This window comes from Brachionichthys hirsutus, chromosome 13, assembly GCF_040956055.1.
Source record: "Brachionichthys hirsutus isolate HB-005 chromosome 13, CSIRO-AGI_Bhir_v1, whole genome shotgun sequence".
In the NCBI taxonomy this organism is placed as follows: domain Eukaryota; kingdom Metazoa; phylum Chordata; class Actinopteri; order Lophiiformes; family Brachionichthyidae; genus Brachionichthys; species Brachionichthys hirsutus.
The window spans coordinates 4,651,298-4,672,488 of record NC_090909.1 but is presented as its reverse complement, the minus strand read 5'-3'; the positions used below and the strand labels follow the sequence as shown (position 1 = coordinate 4,672,488).

The window sequence follows — 21,191 nt, the reverse complement described above, 5'->3', positions numbered from 1 at the left end:
TCACCCTGTTGGCTCCCACGGTCCCTCCTCGCGGCGTCTTCAGCGGGAGCGTTGCTTTTTCACCTGCAGGACGCCGTCTCATCCTTCATTTTGCCGCACGTTGTGCATCAGACTAAAAACCTCAAGTTGATCCATCAAGTATTTTTTCTCCCCCCCCCCCCCCCCCCACACACACACACATCCACGCATTAAATCCTTTTTATACCTTCATAAATACCCCCCCTTAAAAAACACATTTGTAAAAAGGTACATTCTTCATTATTAAACATTATTCTTGGTAAATAAAGCGTAAACGACATTTATCCTGAAGCATTCACACTTTCTCCGGAGTATTGAGAGAAAAAGCCTCTCAAAGATTGTGCTTTCTTCAAAGAGTCAAATATTGACCCGCTACAGACACTGTGGAATGTCATTGCATATGGAATTGCATTAGAATTGCTAAGGGGGGGGGGGGGGGGGGGGCTTATGGGATGTCATCGATGAAGGTTCATTAACCATCATCAAGAACAATTATATATTTTCAACGGGCCTCGAGTCCACAAAACAGAACGATCCAATTTATCAACACAACATTGTTCCTCTCTGGACTAAAAGGTCGAATGCTCCTCGTCATCATCTTCATCACCACCCTACCCCGACATACAACTATGAGGCGCACAGGTACGCCCTCCAAAGTATCTCCATGAACCTGAATCCTTCTGTGCTTGAAGCCGTCTTCCAGCGTCTCCTTCACCGCTTGTCCTCCGTGTCTCTCTCCTGGAGGGGGAGGGTCGAGCGGACCCTCCGCTTCTCCTTAAACCGCCCCGAGCGCGACACCTTCATGTTCCTGCGGCACGACTGCTCATTGAAGAGCGAGTTCATCTTGGAATCGTCGTAGGTGTCGTCAGAGAAGTGGCCGGGGGCGTTGCCGGGCTCGCTCGGGGCTTGCTTGGGCTGGTCCGCTGCTGGGGGGGGCTCCTTTTCCTTCTCGGGCTGTGCGAAAGGGTCAAAGTCTTGGCCGAAGGTGGGAGCTGCGGCGGTGTCCTTTGAACTTCCTGACTTCTTCTTCGGGATGAACGCTTTCCACCATTTGGCCCTCTCTGTCGTCATCTTTGCCTGGTGGGGGGGGGGGGGGGGGTGACATGTCATCAGTAAGTGGGTAAACATTTTGACTCGCGGGCCACAATGGGTTCTAAACTTTGACAGAGGGGCGGGCCAGGCTGGATTGTTTGTTAACTAATATTAATGACATGAACGGATTTGGCCTTTTACAGGTAGCATTACAGGGAAAAAGGACAAATTAATGAGGTTTATAATCAAATTTTATTTCCTGATATTATTGGACAAGTTGGGCGGGCCGTATTATAAAGCCTAACGGCCGTACATGGCCCCCGGGCCATTTTGACCCCCCCTCCTCCTTATTTTAGCATTTCCCATAGACTCCAAGGAACAACCAAGTGGAACTATGATGACCGTTTCTGTAAAACTGGTTTACTGAGTCGTGACGACGCAGCGGCGCAAACAGCAGCAGTGATTCACAGGTGAGCCCACGCACGCGTGAAAGCACTCACCTGAGCAACAGCGGGCGCTGCGTGGACGCCGGACACGCGGTGTCACGTGTCGCTGTGGCACCTATTACTGCGAGGGGGATACAAAATCCACGGGTGGGTGTCTTCTTCTCCTTCAGTGGTGGAGGACAGCTATGCGCTTTCAAAACGCGTCACATAAGTCTCCATTCCACGCACGGGCCAGGTGTCACGCCTCGTCATACCTCCCACCCGGACTAAACAACGTAACTTTCTGTTGAAGCTCCTCCAGGTGTGAAGAAGAGTCCCGCAGAGCTGACACCTTCCTCAAGGAGCGGCTCTCGTCCTCTCGACCAGCGAGGTCTCCGCCTCCGAAACTCCCGTCGCCGAAACACCTGTGCTCGCACCCGATTGGACGAAGGCTCTCACGGTCCGTCACGTGACACTGAACTGGGTCGATGCCACTGTGATGGTTGGGTGGGGGCCCGCGGTTGCGGGGCAACGTTGCCCCACGGGAGTCTGCGCCTCTTCATTCAAAGACAAAAGAAGATGAAGAAGAAGACAAAAAGAAGAAAGCTCTTTGTATGAGCCGAGCCCAACCCAAGCTGCGCAGCTAAAAATGGCTGCCTGATTGTATCTGTGACGTGCTTGTTCAGGTGAGACCGGAAGCTGCGACATCAACAGGTGTCACTGTCTGTCCTGACTGTCTTTCTGTCTGTCTGTCTGTCTGACTGTCTGTCTGACTCCAGCTCTCCAGAAGGAAAGACTCCTGCTCCATCATCGAGTGGTCCGGAAAGCCATGAGACAACGCATTCCTCCGCCGATGTCATTGTCACTAATAAATATAAACACCAAGGAGATAGAAGCCATGGTGATGACGTCATGATGGGTCACCCGGATTTTCCCCATGCCAAAAATAAATAATACCTTAAATTAAAAAGAAAGTGAGGAAAAACAACTAATTGATCTGATATTGCCTTTTATTAATGATTGCATACCAGTTTGATTGTGTATATTTATGATAATGGTGTATTACTGCAGTATCTCAGATTATTACTTGAGTTCTTCAAACTAAAAGAGACCATTAATATAAAATTCAATGGGCCTAATGTGTGTGTGTGGGGGGGGGGGGGGGGGGGGGGGCTTAGAACAGGTCTGAGGTCTGACCCTAGATCCGCCCCTGATAAATACTTATAGTTCACTCCAATGCACGCAGTGAGACTGTATAGACGGGAGTGATGACGACAATGCACGCGCCATGTGCGCACGAGTCCAGCCAGTCTTTGTGAAACGATCAACCTGAAAATCCCTGTTTGTCATTGTATTGAGCAACAGGTTGTACCAAGGTTGCTAATCATGGGAAAGAGAGTGAGGAAGCAGCCAGTCAGACTGGTAGAGTCAGCTGAGCGACACCGCTCAGAGGAAATGGATGGCTACTGGACCATAATAATAATAATAATAATAATAGATTTTATTTATAGTGCATTTTATACTTGGCAGCCAAGTCTCAAAAAACCCCAAGAAAGAGCAAAACATAAAATCATAAGAATAACATGATAAAATCAATAATAAGATCAAAAGAAGCACCAAACAATAATAAGTACTGTACAAAAAAAGAAATCAGATAAAATCTGTCTAAAAACTCTTAGGCTGTTTTTAGACTTTTGCAAACCAGAGAGAAATGACGTGCGAGGAGAAACCTGGCTTCTCAGGTACGCGTGACAGACAGACAGACAGACAGAGAGACAGACAGAGAGACAGAGAGAGAGAGAACTTAACCCATTCCACTCCCCAATAAATATTTCACTGTTTAATATTCTGAATTTCCTTGTACAGAAATACAACACACTATTTTATGGTTTTCAGTACTCCTTCTCCTCCCACTGAAACACCCACATTTTGTCCCAATACGTCATTCTTCAGCTATCTTTTTTTTTTTTTTTAATGGACTATTAGACATGCTAAATATTTTTGTTCCGAGACAACTGAAGCAACAAATTAAACTAAAAGGCACATAAAGTAAAACATCTTTAGTTTTAGTTTTAGTTTTAGTTTTATGAAGTTGTGAGCTGACCTACCAGACGTTGGCGCCACTGAGTTAAATATATATATACTAGAACAACTACAAAATCCAAGAAGAAGAAATAAAAAGAAAAGTAGACGAAGAAGACTGAAGAGGAGCGTTCCTGTCATGTAATCATGGCAGGATCAAGGTTATCCCGACGGTGCTAGTGAATTACATCAAAGAGATTTGACAAAAAATATATTATCATCTTATTCCGGTAAGAAAAACGTCTCGGCAGCTCGTAGTTTTCGATAGAATGTTGTTTGCATGTCGAAATGTATGTAGAAACACCGGCGTTAGCTTTGCTACCGGCGTTAGCTAGCATCAAATCGCATCCAGATCACATCTGATGGGTTTTTCGGGATTCGAAAGCTGTACTTTATTTCAGCATCGTTGATGCGTAATGGCTTCTGAGCTTTATCGTCTCCCTTAATGTCGAGTAACAGAGGCTTTTATCGGAGGGACTAGCAGCTAGCTTTCCACCCGACTCTGTTGCAAAGATGATTGGAGAATCGAAAAAGAAATGGGGTTAAAGCGGACACTTCTGTATTTAACGTAAGTTCAGTTGTGTTAGCTTGGACCGCTAACGCCAGTTGTCTCTCATTAGCCCCCCCGATCGCGATGAGCGTCCCGGGTTTCGTGTCGTCCGCGGCCCGAAGCTTCAGCTTCCCGTGTCCGGGATCCAGGCTCCTCTGCCGGCTGCTGGGTCCCGCCTGCGTCACGAGGTGGGTTTCACCTGACGCGACTGCAGAGCGACTTTGATCTGAAATGGTCAAATCACGAAAAATACACAACACATTTTCTCTCTTAGGATTCCCCCCCCTCGCATTTAATGATTAATTCATTTCAACCTCACCAGGTACATTTTATTTACCTGTTATATGTAAAATGTACAAGTGTGATCATCAGAGTCCAACATTTCAGAACACCAACATTAAAAGCTACTGGGTCTGAGCTGGCTCTTTAAGCTCATTGCTTCTGTCGCGCGTAACGGCTGCTGCGTAACTCTTGAGAGAAACTTTTCCTCCTTTTATTATTAGCAGAATGTCCTCCGAAAGGCAGATGGACCACCTGGAGAGGACGGCGAACAACAGCAGACAGGATGTAAGAAGTCCATATTCTCCGTCTAGCACCTGAGCTGTTTAACGGAAGCCGGTGTTCAGCGTATGGACTCGTTCACAAACTGTTTTCTTGTATGATAATCTTGCCCCCCCCCCCCCGTGCTTCCAGGCTCTCTTTCCGGCTCAAGTGTGTGGCATCACGAGCGAGTCGGAGACGGTGAAACGCTTAAGAATAGCCGCTCACCCAGACTTCAGTTTCAAAGCCGGCCAGTGGTGAGTTGAGGCCTGCTCATTGTGTTAAGTTAAGGAACAAGATTCTTCAACTTTATATTTACGTTGTCCTCTTTTTTCCCGTTTGACTTTGTTTCTCAGTCGCCTGCTCAGGAATAAAAAAATATATATGTTTTTTTGTTTCAAAACAGAAGAATTCCATGAAAACTGTAACAGGCAACAGTTAAAAATAAAAAATAAAAGACTAGGCTTTCTCTTATATCAGAGAAGCACATTCCCAAGCGCGCAAAGAGTATTTAATATTGAGAGGTGCTACTCATATCTGTACTGGCACAACAAAATAAAACATCTTTTAATTTTTTTACTATTAAACTAAGTGCTTAACAGCAGTTTGACGAGCCTGCTAGCTTTAGTATTGAAAGCAAAGCATTCAGACGTTAAACGAAGAGCAAAACATATCCATAACTGGTTATTGTGCCTGCAATGCTTAAAGTCACCACATGGTGCCAGCATTGTGCTTGGTTTTTGTTTCTTTTCTTACCAGCAGGCTGCTGTTCTTTGTTTTGTTTTTTTACTCACAGAAGCTTTGCAGTAAACAAGAGTTTAAAATCCTGCATAACAGTGAGCCAGATTCCAGATTATTAATCAGAAGATACTTGAAGGAACGCCTTAATAGTTATTTTAGTGACGTTTGTGTCTGAAGCTGCCGTCTGTCTGCACCGAGTTGCTTTCAGCGTTTACTCAGAAGCTGCTCGATACCCAGCGGCTTGTTTCTGGCTGGTCCACAACGCCGAGAGACTTTCAGCTTCCAGTGATTCCTAACAATCCTACCGTCACGTAAAAAAAGTAATTTGTTGAAAGCAGAGCTTGTTTTCCGCTAACATGCTAATTTGTGCACATGCTGTATGGGTGCGCGAGCCCGTACTGTACGTGGGTGGTGGTGGTCGTGGTGAGATGTAAAACTGGCAGCCAAATGCCCTGCGGTGGCTGGTAATGAATGTAAATAGATGGAAATCCTTGGGTTTCAGTGTTCCTGAGGAAGAAGGCACCGTTTAATTGTTCGTCTCCAGGTGGGAGGGGAGGTGGGTGGGTGGGAACATATGTGTGTCTTCGCGGTAGATCCATATTCATGATGCCCCTGAGATTTGAGGCGTCGGGTGTGTTTCTCTGGTGTGACAGTGGGTCATTGTGTCCGTGGAACACGAGACTAACTGTTCACAATGGCTGCTTCCCTCCGGGGACACTTGGCTTTGCTTGTTGATGGACAAAGAGACGAGAAACGAAAGCCAAAGACAACTACGGCGCGTTAATAACTGGCCGCAGCTGCACCAGGCGCACCCGGGCCTGATCGCTAACGGCCCCGTCGAGTCAAACCATCGCCATTTTCAGAAGCGTGAATTCGGAGGTCTCGCCCAGGAGCGCGTGAGCCCCGAAAAAAATCCAAAAGGAATTCCAGAGGAGGTGGGGAAGACAGAGAGGGAGCCTGTGTCTGGTGAATGGTCACAGAGCTACCGCGAAGGTTCTGGGTCGTGGCTAAACCCACAGCGAGACGATCCTCAAATGGAGATTGTTCAAAATGTAAAAAAAATGTAAACCGGCCAACAAAGAAAGGAACGGCTGAAAGCGTGACCCAGAGTGATTTACTGTGTGTGTGTGCGTGCAGGGTGGATTTCTTCATCCCCGGCGTGGAGACAGTGGGCGGTTTCTCCATGTGCTCCAGCCCCGGGTTGCTGCAGAGGGAGGGCATCGTCGAACTGGCCGTCAAATATTCCAAACACCCGCCGGCTCGCTGGATCCACTCCACGGCGAGTGTCTTTAATCGCACGCACCGTTTCCACGAGGGGACGCGGGACGGCTAATGCTTGTCCCCCCCCCCCCCTCCCCTCCCCCAGCAGTGCACAGTCGGCTCCCAGGTCGCCATGCGCGTCGGCGGGGACTTCTTCTTCGACCCGTCTCCCTCCGACCCGGCCGTGGATCTGCTGCTGGTGGCCGGCGGCGTCGGGATCAACCCGCTCTACTCGATACTGTTGCACAGCACCGACCTGCTGCGTCTCAGCCACGCCCCCGGTGGGCGGGGCTACAACCTAGGCCGCGTCCACCTCTGTTACAGCGCCAAGAGCGCCGAGGACCTGCTCTATAAGGTGCGTCCCGCTCCCGTTTAGGCTCCGGCTGCATCTCGTAGCCGGAAACGCAAAAGTGTCGTTTCCTCCCCGCCGCGTTCCCAGGGCGCCATCGTCGAGGCGTGTCGGCAGTTCCCCGACACGCTCTCCTGTGACCTCCGCGTCACGCAGCAGAGCACAGATGTGGAGCCGCACCTCCAGCCGTTTCTCAGCCGTGAGTCGCCCGCGCCCGCTCCCACTCCCACGTGTGAATGCCTGTCCTCGTTCTGCGGGGTCGGGGCCGCCGTCGCGTCCGACCCCCGTCCCTTTGTTGTAACGTAGAACAGGCACCTTCCTTTTGTCTCCCCAGGTGGGCGGGTCACAGAGGAGGGGTTGCGGCCTCACGTGGACCCGCAGAGGACTCTCTGTTTCCTGTGCGGGCCGCCGCCCATGATAGAAGCTGTTTCAAAAAGCCTCATGGACGAGGGGCTCCCCAAGGACAGGATCCTGTTTGAGAAGTGGTGGTAGCGCCTCCCGTGGTTCCCCAGAGACCTTCCGGGTCGTCCTCCCGGCCTGCGCTCCTTTCTGTAGCGGGACTGAACTATTCCAGTGTTGCAGACGCTCTGATATCTACTCTAACCCACGAGGGAGTTCACCCTCTGCAACCCGCGGCCGGAATGGGATCCGCCGAGCGCTCTTCAGTTAGCAGCCGACTCGCCCACAAGGGAAATGTTGTTCATGTCTTCTAATCGGAGTCTGCGAGACGCTTTCCAGCTCGCTGCCTCGCTGAACACGACACAAACGTGTGCGTGCGTGTGAGATTATGAAGGGTATTTGTTCAGCACATGTTCTCTCACCCGGTCCAAACAGGACTGAGGCTCTCGTTTAATTAGTAGGTACTAATCGACGATATTTAATACTTAGTCGCATATTATTTAAATACAGATTTGAAATAAGTTGCCAGTTTTGGAAATGTTCTTTGCTAAAGTTTTATACAAGGAGATTTGACGCCTGCGCGTTGAAGATAACCTTCCAGCCGGTCACCGCTTAGCCTAGCATAGAGCAACGGCTACATGCTAGCTGTTTCTGCCTTCCATCTTTGTCTTCATGCTAAGTCAAGCTAACTCAACGTAGCGGCTAGTTTGGGAAAGTGACTACCGTAATCGTTTTATGCAAATTGTTGACTTCGATGAAGAACACTGTTTTATTTTTTTTATTTTGTGTTCTTAATGAGATGACTCGCCTATTTATTTGTCAGGACTCTACTTTTTAAAGTTGTTTGGCCGACGACTTTGAGTTTTCACATTTGAATCGCATGCTAACTTCACACCGAGTGTATTTTCAGAGTCTCCCACACACCGGCCGGCGTCCCGCCCTGTTTGAGGCGCTCGCGCTGCAGCAGCAACGCTCAGGCGTGGGAGTGGGCATCCCCACGGTGCCCCTAACGGCGCCTCCAGGTGGTCTCTGATTGGCTCGGATCACCGAACGCCCCTCTGAGGTTCTAGGTGTCGTCTCCGTGGGGGGGGGCTTCGCTGTCGAGACTCATTTTCAAGTCGTTGCTGTATTTCTCTTTCACGAGGAAAACTTCCTGCTGATAACTTTAAGGAAATAAAGAAGATTGAACAATTCTTTTTCCCCCAAACACTTTATTGATCTCAGCTTTTACTCACATCACGCTACTCACACACACACACACACACACACAACACAAGGTGGTCCAGGAGTTAAGCAACAAATAGTTGATTTCTACTTTACATTCTCTGGAGTTAAAGGTCGGGCCTCTCAGATTATAATATGCTGGTTTTTTGCTTTCCTCGTCTACGTCGAACGAAGAAGACGACTGGTTTCATTCGCTCAGGCCCGTTTGATTACGCGTGATTGGATGCTAGTCTTTGACCCAAAGATTACTGCTGACACTCGACCAGTTTCCACAGGAACTGTTCCTTAAAAAGTTTTTACTCAGTGAAGACCAACATTCCATTCACAGCCAAGAAATTGCAGAAATTATGATCAAAACCGAAGCTCGTTTTACATGAACCGACTCATTAGCATAAATGTACCATCCACTCTGTCGGTGCTGGGTGGAGCCTGATCAATAACTGATCAGAATGTATAAATACCACGAAGTGGTACTTCAACTTGTATCTGCAGCCATTTCTTAGTCGATGCGTTTGTCTCGATCGGGGCTCCGATCTGAAATTCACTCTCTTTGCTAACGGACCCATCTTAAATAACACACTTTATGTATATATATAAAAATACAGCGAGCCCAGTCCAACCAGCTCTCAGTCCTGTTGCAGGAAAGTAGCAAAATACAATACAAGGCAAGAGGATAATGGTCGAGGAGACTTGGTGGTAGATCTCGAGTTACCAACACGCCGCCAACCGAAAGCACAACACGTTCCTATTTATTAGAGACTCGAGAGCATCGCTGCCCCCAGCAGGGCGGCGCCGACGAGGACTTCGTCACGCCGATCGGAGTCCCGTAAACGAAACGCCGACGTCTCGGCTCCCCCCCCTCTCGGTGCCCAACGTGTCAGCAGACGCCGGAAAACAGCTGCCGTTTGAGCTGCTCTTCCATCTTCACTTCCGCCTTGACCCCCCCTTCTCCTCCTCCTCCTCCTCCTCCATCTCTCCGGAACACATAAACGCACCTCGCGGGTTTCTGCTCGTCGATGTCCGTTTCCTCTTCCTGCTCCTCGTCTTCAAACGCCCTGGTCCCCGGAACGAGCGAGAAGGCCCCCGGCTGCTCCGCGGGCTCTACTCCCTCTCCTCCTCCTCCTCCTCCTCCTCTCCTCCTTTCACTGTCCCAGATCTGCCCCGCCTCTCCCCTTAGTCTGTCCATCTCCGTCTCCATCACAGGACCGTCTCTCCTCGCTTGAATCCCCCCTGCGGATTTCTTCTTAGTCTTGCTGCGGCCCCTGAGGTTCAGCATCTGAAACTAGAGAGAAAGGCGGGAGACACTCTTTCTTTTTCTTTCCATCTCTCCAGACACCTGACAAACCACAACAAAGCCTCGTTTCAGTGACGCCTCCACCCCGAACAGTGCGAGGTTGACTACTTGCCTATTCTTAGACTTTTCCAGGTTGACTTCGCTGTACATCCCATATTTAGCAACGTGTTTTTTTTAATTTTTTTTTATGGCACCTTCTGCGACATAAAGTTACGCATCCTAAAGGCACAACAGAGGGAAGCGACAGATTTACCGCAGAGACTGAAGGAACACAGAGAAACAAACCTTGAAGTCTCTTCTCCTGCGCTGCAAAACGGGTCTCTGGAGAAAGAGGACTTGCTTCGTCGACAAACTGCCGTCACTGCAGCGAGAAGAGAGCAGCGTTTTGACTGCGGCGCCCTCGTCAACGCTATCGTCTGTTGGCTGCGGTTTGCAAAGTGACAGGTTTTACAAGACTAAAGCGCATCAGCTAACTGCGCTTTTTTCGCCGCTCCGGCAGATTCAAAAGCGGTTTCATGTCGAGACGCTCGTAAATTTGTCAGATCTGGTACCATCTGTCCCCCCCCCATCAGTCCCACGAATGGGACATGCAATGTAATTTGTCCGCACGCCGAGTTTAGATGATGATATTCAAACTGAGCAGATGCAGGCTTTTTCTTTTTTTTTTTAAAAAGCCTTCATGCTGTGTTGTTGTGTTGCGATTCCGCACCTGTTGGTCTTCACGATTGGCGTCGGCAAGACGCACGTCAGCCTCCATCCAAACGGAGCCAGAGACTGGAGCAGCGGGATGTAGTCTGCCTTCACCGCCACGCCCTGGACGGGAGGAGGAGACAGTCGCTCAGAACGCCATCAGTTCAAACGTAAGCTCGGCGTTAGCGTGCACGGTGCACGGCCGCTTTCCTGCGTCGCCACACGTTTGGAATGTCTGACAGAGAAAACAGCTTTAAGCCTTTCAGGCAGCAAGGATTCCTCAAAGTGAACATCGTCTCCCGAGAATTAAAGACTCGAGAGACCCACATCGACAACGGTCCACTGCTCAACCACGATGGCGTCGTAGGCGGGGCTCGTAGTCTCGTCCGCGGAGCTCTGGAAGATGAACACGCTGTCCACGGACGAGAGGCCGTTCTCTGTCGGGGCAGATAAACAGGAGGATGAATGCGAATCCTTTCTACTCTCCCCAACGACACCCTCCTCCCCGTTGGGCCTCAGCCGCCGTGGATGTTCCACGGCCGACTGGGCGGCGGCTTGTGGCGTAGGCCGCCGTTTCTCAGCAGTGAAGCAGAGATCAGCAGCTTCCGTCCACGACAAGAGTTTCAACGAACTTAAGCAGGAAAACGTAACGGAAAACCGATGCCTGCGACGGTACCTCAACGCCGCGGGGCCATTGAACGCACCGTTGTCGCCTTCAAGGTGGAAGAAGCCGTCGACCAGGAGCGCGCCGCTGGTGAAATGGTGCGTCATGTGGTCCAGCCAGTGCGCGTCCACGTCCGTGATCCGACCCGCCTCCGTTTGGACTTGCAGCGGCACCCTGAGGGAATAGAACCTCAGGGCGGTGTTCAGCTCCCCGGTGTGGTTGTACAGGGCGAAGAGCTGCATCCCTGCAAAGACGGACAAGACAAACAGCAAGGAAGGGGACAACTGGACACCGAGGACAACAGCTTGCACCGAGGGTCCGTCTGGGGGCCGCATGCAGACGGGAGCCTCTGTACTCACTGGCCTGCGCGGAGGAATTTGGGGGCGATGAGCGGCCGTCTTCCTCAGAACCCTTGAGCCAGATGTGGTTGTTGTTGTCGTGCGTCGTCACTCTGCCGTCCGTCCAGCCGGAGACGTGCCTCCCGGCGTCCAGTTCCGGCGAGCTGGGCCAACTGTCAGAGCTTGAACTTCGTCTCCGTCTCTGGTCAGGACAACGGTTCTCCGGGGACCCCCTGAGGTCCGGGAGCCGGCCCCTCAACTGTCCGCTTAACGCCGCAGGTTCCGAAGGGGTGGGACACGTCCGATGTCCCGCATGTCCGATTTCGCTGTGGGCGGAGTCTTTGAAGTTGACCTGCGAGTTCTGGATTCGCTCATTGGACCCTTCTTGGTCAGGAGCCAACGTCTGAATGGGTTTCTCCGAAGACGCGTCTCGTTCTACGCCTTCGCTGTCCGACTCCCGAGGACTGAAGCGGCGACGGTCACGTCCCAAGTCGTTACTTGGCGGCTCCGTCGGATCCGTCGGGCTGGTGTCGGCGCTGAAGGGGTTTCGGTGAATGGGCGATGGGCTTGAATGCAAGGAGGACAGCTCATCAGGGTCCCGGTGGCCCGAGAAGCAGGGCGCCCCCCCTGGCTGCTGCAGGAAGCCCACAAACACCACGCCTTGCTCGGCCACGTCCTGGATCTGCCAGCGTCATAAACACGCAAATATAATATTAATAAACATGATGAATGTGACAAATAAAGTCCATTACGACACATCAGAGGGAAACGCAAACACAAAAGAATATCATCCGCAGAGCCACAAAAGCCTCATTTACACACAAACAAAGGCTGACATTCAGCTGAAGAACAGCAGCCTGCCCAATCATCTGCAAAGATCAAATATTCAAATGACAAAAAGGACCTCATTATCTCAGCGCGCGTGTGTCGGCGTGCGCGCACGGGCGCTCCCTCCCGCGGAGCGCCCGTGCGTTAATTGTCAGTTGATATTCGGGCTGACAGTTTTAGGCAGAGAAATCAGATTGCAAACAATAACGAGACCGTCACGCGCCACTTTCGACACTTCACTCATCCATACACATCCATATACACATCATATACACACACATAAACAGTGGCTTTACAATGTCCGACACACACACACACACACACAGAGTTATCAGAGGAGTGTGCCACGAGACAGATTGAGAGTGGGCGGGCTAGCAAGTGTTCGAGAAATAGAAGTATAGAATTTGAAAACTGAACACACACGCACACCCCCCCCCCCCCCCCCCACACACACACACACACCAGGCTGTCAGTCTGCTACTGCTCCTGGGTTCTTATCTCCAACTTTCTCTTGCAGCTTGTGATCTGATCGGTTATTCATGTCACGCTTCCGGAACCCGATCACATTATACTCAGCGACGTGAGTCTCCATCCAATCAGGTTTCCCCTTTGTGTCTCTGTGGGTGTTCAGATGCAAATCTATCCAACAGAGCACATTTTCATTTCCCATTGTAGGACTGCTGGAAAATGCATGAGCCGAGGGACTTAAAAGGGAGTTTCACAGCTGGTAAATGTCCCCCCCCCCCCCGATGACGCCACCGTCAGCGGGATATATTAAGGTTATAGTTAATGATAACCTTCTATTTGTTATAGTGTCTCAGTCGGAGGCATTGCATTTTGAGAAGTGTAAAAAGTAAATGAGAAGTCAATTTTATAAAAAGAAAAAAAAAAGAAAAAGACAGATACCATCAGGCAAGGTAAATCTGCAATTTTTAAAATGGAAAACCTCGAATCAAATTTGTTCAGTTTGAATGGACAAAGCTCTGTCTGTCAGGGCAAGGAGCAGGGCGGCCATATGGCACAGATGGGCAACTATGGGCAACGGCCTGTAGCCTCCTGAGATCCATCGTTTCCCCTCCAGCGTCACACTCAGGCTGCACAAACAGCCAGGGACAATGTCCAGGGACAACGTGTCCAGGGACAATGTCCAGGGACAACGTGTTCAGGGACGTCCAGGGACAACGTGTTCAGAGACAACGTGTCCAGGGACAGGGCGAGTTTTAGGTAGTTTGTTTGTTCAAATAGAATTCAAAAGATGCAGCCTTACAGTCCTCCAATATTCCGAGTGCCGCTTAAAGCGAGGTGGACAGTGCGCAACCTTTACCAAGGCCCATCGGCCATTTTAAATGAAAAATAAATGCTAATCCAAATCTCACAAAGATGATTGTCATCAGCATGTCTGCTCTCAGGGTTCTTCACTGCGCTGAAGGACGTGAAACGGAAAAGTTGATGCTGCATTCAACATTAGAGACGGAGATTTGTAACGAGCGTCGTCTTGTAGCCGAGTCGGGATTTGTTCCATCTTTTAACACCCGAGGAAACAGATCCAGTTGAAATCGGGGGTAAACTTTCACAACAATAATATCTCTCTTCTTGCCTCCACAAAGGAGGTTCTGTTTTTAGTAGTAGCGGAAAAACTGATTTGTTTCATCTCCAGAAGCCAGAAGAAGCCACCATTACTAACCTTCATCTCTGCTGCAGACTGAAAACAAATTAGAATCTGGAGAATCAGATTGTTTATTTGAACCCCCCCCATCTGAAACATCACGGCCCTGGCGCTCATTCTAGCCGACCCACCAACGAATGTTACATTTTTTAAAAGCACTGAATGTGAAATATAAGCAGAAGCAGTGGCATCCATGTTTGAGGAGAAACGGATTCAAACTCTATGAGAGCGAGGCAGTTCAGTTGGGATTGCTCTTACCCCCCCCCCCCCCCCCCCGAACTCACCCTCTTGACGTAGCTCTGGATCGCTTCTGGGTCAGCACACTGGTGGCCTGCCACACACACATCCGTCTCCAGGCGACGGCTTCCCCACCGCAGCTGGCTTTTCTCAGAGCTTATGGGGGGGGGGGGGTTACAAGTTAAATAATTCAAACAAATATTTCAGTTCAATTCAGCTCTCGTGAACCAGAAAACGTTTGAATGTTCTCGCATCGCAACCGACATTCACCCCGGGTCTGCCCCCCCCCCCCCCCCCTTAAGGTTCGTTTCCCGTCCATTATCGCCACGGTTACATTACAGTCTAAGTGAGCCTTGGCTCGATGGAGTCTGGCGACACGCTCATTTTCACAAGCACTCGTTGACCGGAATGATCAAAGCAGAAACATAATGTCAATTCTGGAACGGGTAGAATTCCCTCATTTAGGTCGCAAAAGGAGTTTTCCTACACGCCTCTCCGGAGTTGGGCCAAGGTCAGCGGGGAGGCCAGGGCGTCCTCCGAGCGTGAGCGACATTCTCAGGTAGATTTAAACGCTGGATCTGTCGGATGTTGAAAGAGGTGACGGGGGACATGAAAGGTGGACTAAAGGGGGGGGGGGAGGTTGTGGAGGACAAAATAATAGGGGAGGGAATAACCATCACAGAGGTTAGCAGTTGAAAGGATGGGGGAGACGGTTCCTCTCTGTTAAAGCGCTGGTGATGCAATCAGCCGTCTCCGCGGTGACAGGTGCCAGGAAGCAGCAGGACCACTTTGGCAGGAGGGGGGGGGGGGGGTATCAGAGGAGCCCCTGCACTAGCGCAAGTGTGCCAGTGTTCGTGCACAACAAGCTGCTCCTCTTACGCACAGCGAAGCAAGCGCCCAGATCGCCAGCGGAGGCGCCGCATGGCAAACGAAAGGTTGCGTTGTGTGAGTGGGTGTGAGTGGGGGGGAGTGGGGGGGGGGGGGGGGGGGGGAGAGATTTAGGACCTGGCAGAACCTTCTTAGAATTCATTCCTGTCTTTTCCGTTTCCCCCAGTGACGTCCCGGTTTATTTATAGAGAAGGGGAGACCCGATCCCCGGCTGGTAACTTGGGATGGACGTGGAAAAGCATGTGGGGGCGCGTTTTATATCTGTTCATTACAGAAACTGCTACATTGGAAACGGTTTTGTTCCACGAATCCGGTGCCAGTGGCAAAACGGGGCGTGTTCATTTTGCGTACCTTGGCGTCTCTCGGACCAGCACGGCCCGGTGGAGCTGCCGCTGGATGTGCGCTTGGCGAGGGCCGCAGGGATGTACAAACGGGTGGACGGCGACCAGGACGAAACCCTGGGCGTAGAGTTCCCTGACCTGGACTGGTAGCTCTCTGACCGAGGAGAGACAAAGCACCGATGACACCGACACCTCTGGAGGGAGGGAGAAGGGATGGAGGGGGGGGGGGGGGGGGGGGTAATGGGACATGGAGGCAACAAGGACATGGTCGGTTAGCAACAGGGACGAGGAAGATGAGAGCTGGAACAAAGAGGTGGTGTAATCTGATTACACCTGGATTATGGGGCTCGGCCTTCTCTCTTGGAAAACACACACAAGTGTGCAGAGACATGGTGAGATGTATGGTGCAAACTGGAACACACACACACACACACACACATTCAGTCATCAAAACGTTGGAAAGGCAATGCTGTCGTCTGCTTGGGTGGCGTTAGCAGCAATCGCTAACACCGAGCCGGTTCCTTTACAGAACACAATGGGCAGAGAAACCCTCGAGTTCAATGGGAATAAAGGAGATGCTTAGCGGAGATGATCACACAGAAGCAAACGGTCACAGCGAGTCCACCGGGAAGACGGCGCCGCTTGTGAGAACCGCCCTCTGGGGGGGGGGGGGTCGGCGCATTGTAGCAAAGCCCCGCTTTCCAGTTTGGCTTTTTTAGGAAACACGCACACGCATGGCCGTGCATGTGCACCTCTGAGTGAAGCCAGGTGTGTGTTGTGAGAGAGAGAGAGAGAGAGAGAGAGAGAGAGACGAGGCTGTCTGTTTGCGCCTGAATGCTTGTCATCCTTTCCATTCAATCTCATTTGCATGGGTCTGGAGAAGAGAAATAACCTGAATAAATTAGCTCGGCACACACACGCACGCACACACACACACACACACACACACACACAGGAAGCCATCTCATTTTCAATTTGTTCTCCATCATCTCCCGTCTTCGGGCAAACACACATATCGGCCGGCGTGATCGGATACGAGCGCACGAACCTCAGAGAGCCGACTCCCCGAGAGAATCCGACGGTCAACGCGGCGATGATGCTAATAATAAGACGTCCAGCTGTGGAGTGTCAGAGGGGGGGTAACAGCGACCCCCCCCCCCCCCCCACTATAAACAGTCATTAGCTGTCATTAACAGCTGCCATTCACCCGCTGACAAGACGCGAAGCATTTCATTCAAACAAGCCAAACAGAAGTTATTAGAGTAGAATTCACAGATGCGGTAGCCGATAGGGGGAAAGGCCGAGGGCTGGGGAAGTCAGGCGGCGTTCATAGAGGTGGCGGGTGGCGAGGGGCGTGGGGGGGGGGGGGGGGGGAGAGCACATCTCCGTGACTTTGAGAGTCACAGAGAAGCAGACAGAAAACGTTCCGACGCTCCGACCGCGGGACATCCGAGCGACTTTCTGACCCCGGATTTCACCGGCTGCATTTGGAATGAGCGAGAGTCGTGTCCTCCTGGAAAGGGCCGATTCATTCCTTGTAAAAAGAAATAAAAAAATCCCTGAGTGTGTGTGAGTGTAAAGCTTCTCCTTTTTTAAGCTGTGTGTGCCACTGAAGTGAGTGTGTACCAGCCCATCTTATTTGCCAGTGTGTGTGTGTGTGTGTGTGTGTGTGTTTAGGAAAAGGAAAGAAAGAGTTTGCACTAAGCCTCCTAGGTGATGCAGGCGGATTACTACTCACAGCCCCCCCTCGAGGCTTACCCCCCCCCCCCCCCACCACCACCCTGCTCGGTGGAGGCTCACGTTTATTTAAATAGCCTTCTAATGACTTGCAGAGGTTTTAAGGCGAGGATATCTGCCAAAGCAGCAACTATAAAACCATCAGCTTCCTGGAGCCGGGAGCTCCCTACTGTTCAGGGGATGCAGCTGCCGGCTGGGACGGGAGCTGGTCAGCATCTGAGAAAGAGCGGCTGAACGCAGCGTGGCTCTCGTGGAGCGTTCTAGCACCAAGTGCCTGCGATGCTGTTCATCCGTCTGGTATTCTCTCCATCATTGTGGCCAGGAGACCTGAAACAGCTCAAACAAATGACGCAGGAAAAATGGTCAACATTTCAGACAGTTAGTCAAAAGATAAAAAAGGTCGATTTGTGCTTTTGCCTGGCTCCCGTTACGTTGGGCAGCACAGACGCATGGCGGCGAAGGATCCGCGCTGCACCTGAAGGCATCGCAGACAAGCTTCTGACAGCAGCGAGGGGGTACGGCCTTACGCCGCCGAGCATGAGGCACATGTAGTAGGTTTTAATGAGCCGGGTGGGTCTCCGTCTCCGCAGGGGGGGGCAGAAAGTCATCAGCAGCGTTCGGCTCCAGACGCCAGCGTTAGTCACGCAGCGTCACACCTGACTTGCTTCCTCACGCACCCTCAGACTCCCGAGTCTCAGACTTTTACCCCCCCCCCCCCCCCCCCAACACACCTGACAAACAGACCTCGTATCTCTACTCCGATCATCTTCTCTCATCCTTACACCTCCTTCACTGCCTCCTGCCTTTTTCATTTCCCTTCACTCCATCACTTCTCTGCTCCCGTTCTCCACTTTTTTTTTAAAATCCCCGAGGTTCCTCCGCTCATTATCTGAGCGCAGCTTCGACGACAAAAGGAAGCCGGATTACAGCGTCACGCCGGGTTGTGAGATTTCGTGCGCCGAAATTCTCGGTGGCATGTCATGGTGAATAAATGTTGTTGCCAATGGAACAGTGAAGATAATGACGCCCTTTTGCACCGAGGGGGGGGGGGCAGGTACAGTAGAGAGACAGCTAAATGGAATACGGCGCCGGTTGGAAGTTGCATGAGTCATTTAGTCATTTAGAAACGCTACTAAAAAACATCCACGCTTCACTCGATTCAGAGCATTAAGCTCCTCCTCCTGAGACCACAACCCAGATGGACAAACATCATCATCATCATCATCATCATCATCTCACACACGCAATTGTATTTCCGTCACTGCGGAGGAGTCATCAAGTCACGCTGGCAGAGAAATAAGATCATTAATGTGGGCCAAATTGAATTAAAACGCGGCTATGAACTCAATGTCATGAACTGACATACAAATTCCTTTATCTGCCTCCTACACACACACACACACGCACACACACACACACAAACACAAATAAATCCCCTTGCTGGGAATGAGGTCCCTCAATCTCAACAAACAATCAGATAATCCTTCAGGAATCCTTCGCTTCTCTTCTCCTGGTCTCTCCATCACAAATGAAAAGGGCGAGGGAGATGGGCAAACTCCCACTCTCTCTCTCTCTCACACACACACACACACACACACACACACACACAGTTGCTGTGTAAAATCGACTCTTCCCAAGCAGCTCAGGTGGCATCAGCGAGTTTATCATATAAACGACCTGCCTGTCTGTCAGTAGATAGCAGCGACTCTCTTAACTGTGAACCGCCGCCACCGTGAGCGAGCGGCGGCGGCGGCGGCGTGGCTTCTCTGCATCAACGGACACATTTTGTCTGGCAATTCATCGTCGGGCGAGGGCCTTCAGCAACGAGAGAGAGACGAGAGAGGCGAGCAGTCCTCGCGTCCGTTTCCGTGACCAGCGCCATGTTACGTTGCCAGATACGCCTCAGCCAGCGCCGCCGCCCGACCCATTGGCCAAACACAACTGGACCGGCAACCAGAACATGACGACTCGGCTGCGGCGCTACGCCCGCTGCATGTTACAGCAGTGCATTGGAAACCCGGCCATCCGTTTCGCCCTCTATCCACCCCCTCCATTGTTGCTCTTCCCAATCCACTCAGAAACACAATTAGTATTTTTAGAAAGCAGACGCCTCTGGAGGATTCTCATCAAATGTTCTCAAAAGACACTCCAAGACAGACAAGACAACAAAGACACATGATCAGACACACGTCTTCTGTCCTTCACAGCCAGGTGTCCACACGCAGGATTAATATAGAGGCAAGTGGGACAGATTCAAGGACAACGGCTGCAGTGTGTCCAACACAGCACGGCCGGATCGGAGAATTACAGAACTCTCCTCAACAGGAGCCAAACTAAGACACAACTTTAGCTTCTAAATTACCTTTTTTTTTTTTTTTTTTATAGAAAAATCACCAAAAGAGAAGAAAAGAAAAACCCACACGGAGTTGCTGACGCAAACATTTCATGCAACTGGTTAAAGTCTGAATAACAACTGTGGTTATTTTACGAGTGGAACACACACAAAGAGTTCAAGACGGAAAAAGCTGAGCAACATTCAATAGAAAAACACAGAAATGTAGTAATCCATGTAAAGATACGGACAATAGAAGCCGTTCCCACCTCCAGAGCGGGAATCAGATCTCAATCCAGACTGGCAGCATTTAATAAACTCTTGGATCTGTGATTAGAGGCTAATTGAAATGTAGGAATATAAAATAGTCTGGAGGTGAGAGCTTTGCTTACATTTTAACAAAATCAATAGTAAATCTAGGATTTAAAGAGCAACATTAACCTCGTGTTCGAGTTCTCCTCAAGTTGAACCATAAATTAACTTTCATTGTTTCATCTTAAAAGGCAAAAAAGAAGAAACACAAAAGGGACGGCTTCAACATAAAGTGCTCCGTACGTCATCTCCATACCTTCTTTTCCCAACAGGAAATCCAGGAAGTGGTAGGTATATGCCACGCCCACTTTTGTCTCCACCTGAGGCCGGCGAAGGGTGGAGTAGATATTACCTGGGCTCCGCCTCTCTTCTGCCTTCCGTAACTTTGGAAGCCGGCAGCCCATGTCTCTGTGGTGAAGGAAACAAAGATGGGAGATGAAGAGCGAGGAAAGGAGGAAGGTGCAACGTGAAGCGTAGCTGAGTATACGGAACGCAGTAGCACTTCCGTGTGTGTGTGTGTGTGTGTGTGTGAGCTCGAGCTGCCGGATCCTAATGTAATGTGTGTGTGTCTAACGCTCACGCACACACAGCGAGAGGAACACTGAAATATGAAAGTGTCAGCCATTACCTGCTCGCCGGGCTGTGATGCGGGCGTCTCCTAATCAAACAGGGCTGATTGGGAGCGACATGTTTGATCAGAATAAATTAAAGCAGAAATGAGACTGATTTCCTGCCCCGTCAAGCAACGCGACATCCGACCAGAGGAGAGGAGAGGAGAGGAGAGGAGAATCCGACCAGAGGAGAGGAGAAGAGAGGAGGAGAATCCGACCAGAGGAGAGGAGAGGAGAGGAGGAGAATCCGACCAGAGGAGAGGAGAGGAGAAGAGAAGAGAAGAGAGGAGGAGAATCTGACCAGAGGAGAGGAGAAGAGAGGAGAAGAGAGGAGGAGAATCCGACCAGAGGAGAGGAGAAGAGAGGAGGAGAATCCGACCAGAGGAGAGGAGAGGAGAAGAGAGGAGGAGAATCCAACCAGAGGAGAGGAGAGGAGAAGAGAGGAGGAGAATCTGACCGGAGGAGAGGCGAGGAGAGGAGAAGAGAGGAGGAGAATCTGACCAGAGGAGAGGAGAAGAGAGGAGGAGAATCCGACCAGAGGAGAGGAGAGGAGAAGAGAAGAGGAGAATTTGACCAGAGGAGAGGCGAGGAGAGGAGAGAAGAGAGGAGGAGAATCCGACCAGAGGAGAGGAG

The 21,191-nt window shown here is 50.7% G+C and overlaps 3 protein-coding genes across 3 annotated transcripts; 1 reads left to right on the top strand and 2 right to left on the bottom strand.

Moving 5' to 3' along the window:
• Positions 1 to 223: 223 nt before the first annotated feature.
• Positions 224 to 1,804, bottom strand: LOC137903320 (proline-rich protein 15-like). The gene is made up of 2 exons (XM_068747472.1): positions 1,551 to 1,804; positions 224 to 1,095 (listed from the first exon to the last, which is right to left on the bottom strand). Exon 2 carries the CDS (start codon positions 1,087 to 1,089, stop codon positions 730 to 732), a length of 360 nt encoding a protein of 119 aa, XP_068603573.1. The 5' UTR covers positions 1,090 to 1,095; positions 1,551 to 1,804; the 3' UTR covers positions 224 to 729.
• A 1,860-nt stretch (positions 1,805 to 3,664) lies between these two features.
• Positions 3,665 to 8,580, top strand: oxnad1 (oxidoreductase NAD-binding domain containing 1). The gene is made up of 8 exons (XM_068747294.1): positions 3,665 to 3,787; positions 4,178 to 4,295; positions 4,611 to 4,674; positions 4,801 to 4,904; positions 6,526 to 6,667; positions 6,758 to 7,003; positions 7,088 to 7,196; positions 7,332 to 8,580. The coding sequence occupies exons 2-8, from the start codon at positions 4,192 to 4,194 to the stop codon at positions 7,487 to 7,489; spliced, it is 927 nt and encodes a 308-aa protein (XP_068603395.1). The 5' UTR covers positions 3,665 to 3,787; positions 4,178 to 4,191; the 3' UTR covers positions 7,490 to 8,580.
• Positions 8,581 to 9,497: 917 nt separating this feature from the next.
• rftn1a (raftlin, lipid raft linker 1a) lies at positions 9,498 to 20,351 on the bottom strand. The gene is made up of 9 exons (XM_068747657.1): positions 20,204 to 20,351; positions 15,577 to 15,760; positions 14,385 to 14,493; positions 11,628 to 12,288; positions 11,309 to 11,512; positions 10,932 to 11,041; positions 10,624 to 10,727; positions 10,200 to 10,275; positions 9,498 to 9,902 (listed from the first exon to the last, which is right to left on the bottom strand). The coding sequence occupies exons 1-9, from the start codon at positions 20,349 to 20,351 to the stop codon at positions 9,498 to 9,500; spliced, it is 2,001 nt and encodes a 666-aa protein (XP_068603758.1).
• Positions 20,352 to 21,191: the final 840 nt, after the last annotated feature.

Coding starts and splice junctions, on each gene's coding strand:
- LOC137903320 (XM_068747472.1), bottom strand. CDS start 1,089: ATGACGACAGAGAGGGCCAAATGGTGGAAAGCGTTCATCCCGAAGAAG.
- oxnad1 (XM_068747294.1), top strand. CDS start 4,192: ATGAGCGTCCCGGGTTTCGTGTCGTCCGCGGCCCGAAGCTTCAGCTTC. Junction 4,905..6,525: donor AGTTTCAAAGCCGGCCAGTG/GTGAGTTGAGGC, acceptor GTGTGCGTGCAG/GGTGGATTTCTTCATCCCCG. Junction 6,668..6,757: donor CTCGCTGGATCCACTCCACG/GCGAGTGTCTTT, acceptor CTCCCCCAGCAG/TGCACAGTCGGCTCCCAGGT.
- rftn1a (XM_068747657.1), bottom strand. CDS start 20,351: ATGGGCTGCCGGCTTCCAAAGTTACGGAAGGCAGAAGAGAGGCGGAGC. Junction 12,289..14,384: donor TCCAGAGCTACGTCAAGAGG/GTGAGTTCGGGG, acceptor TGACGCTGGCAG/ATCCAGGACGTGGCCGAGCA. Junction 10,276..10,623: donor CCAATCGTGAAGACCAACAG/GTGCGGAATCGC, acceptor TTCTCGCTGCAG/TGACGGCAGTTTGTCGACGA.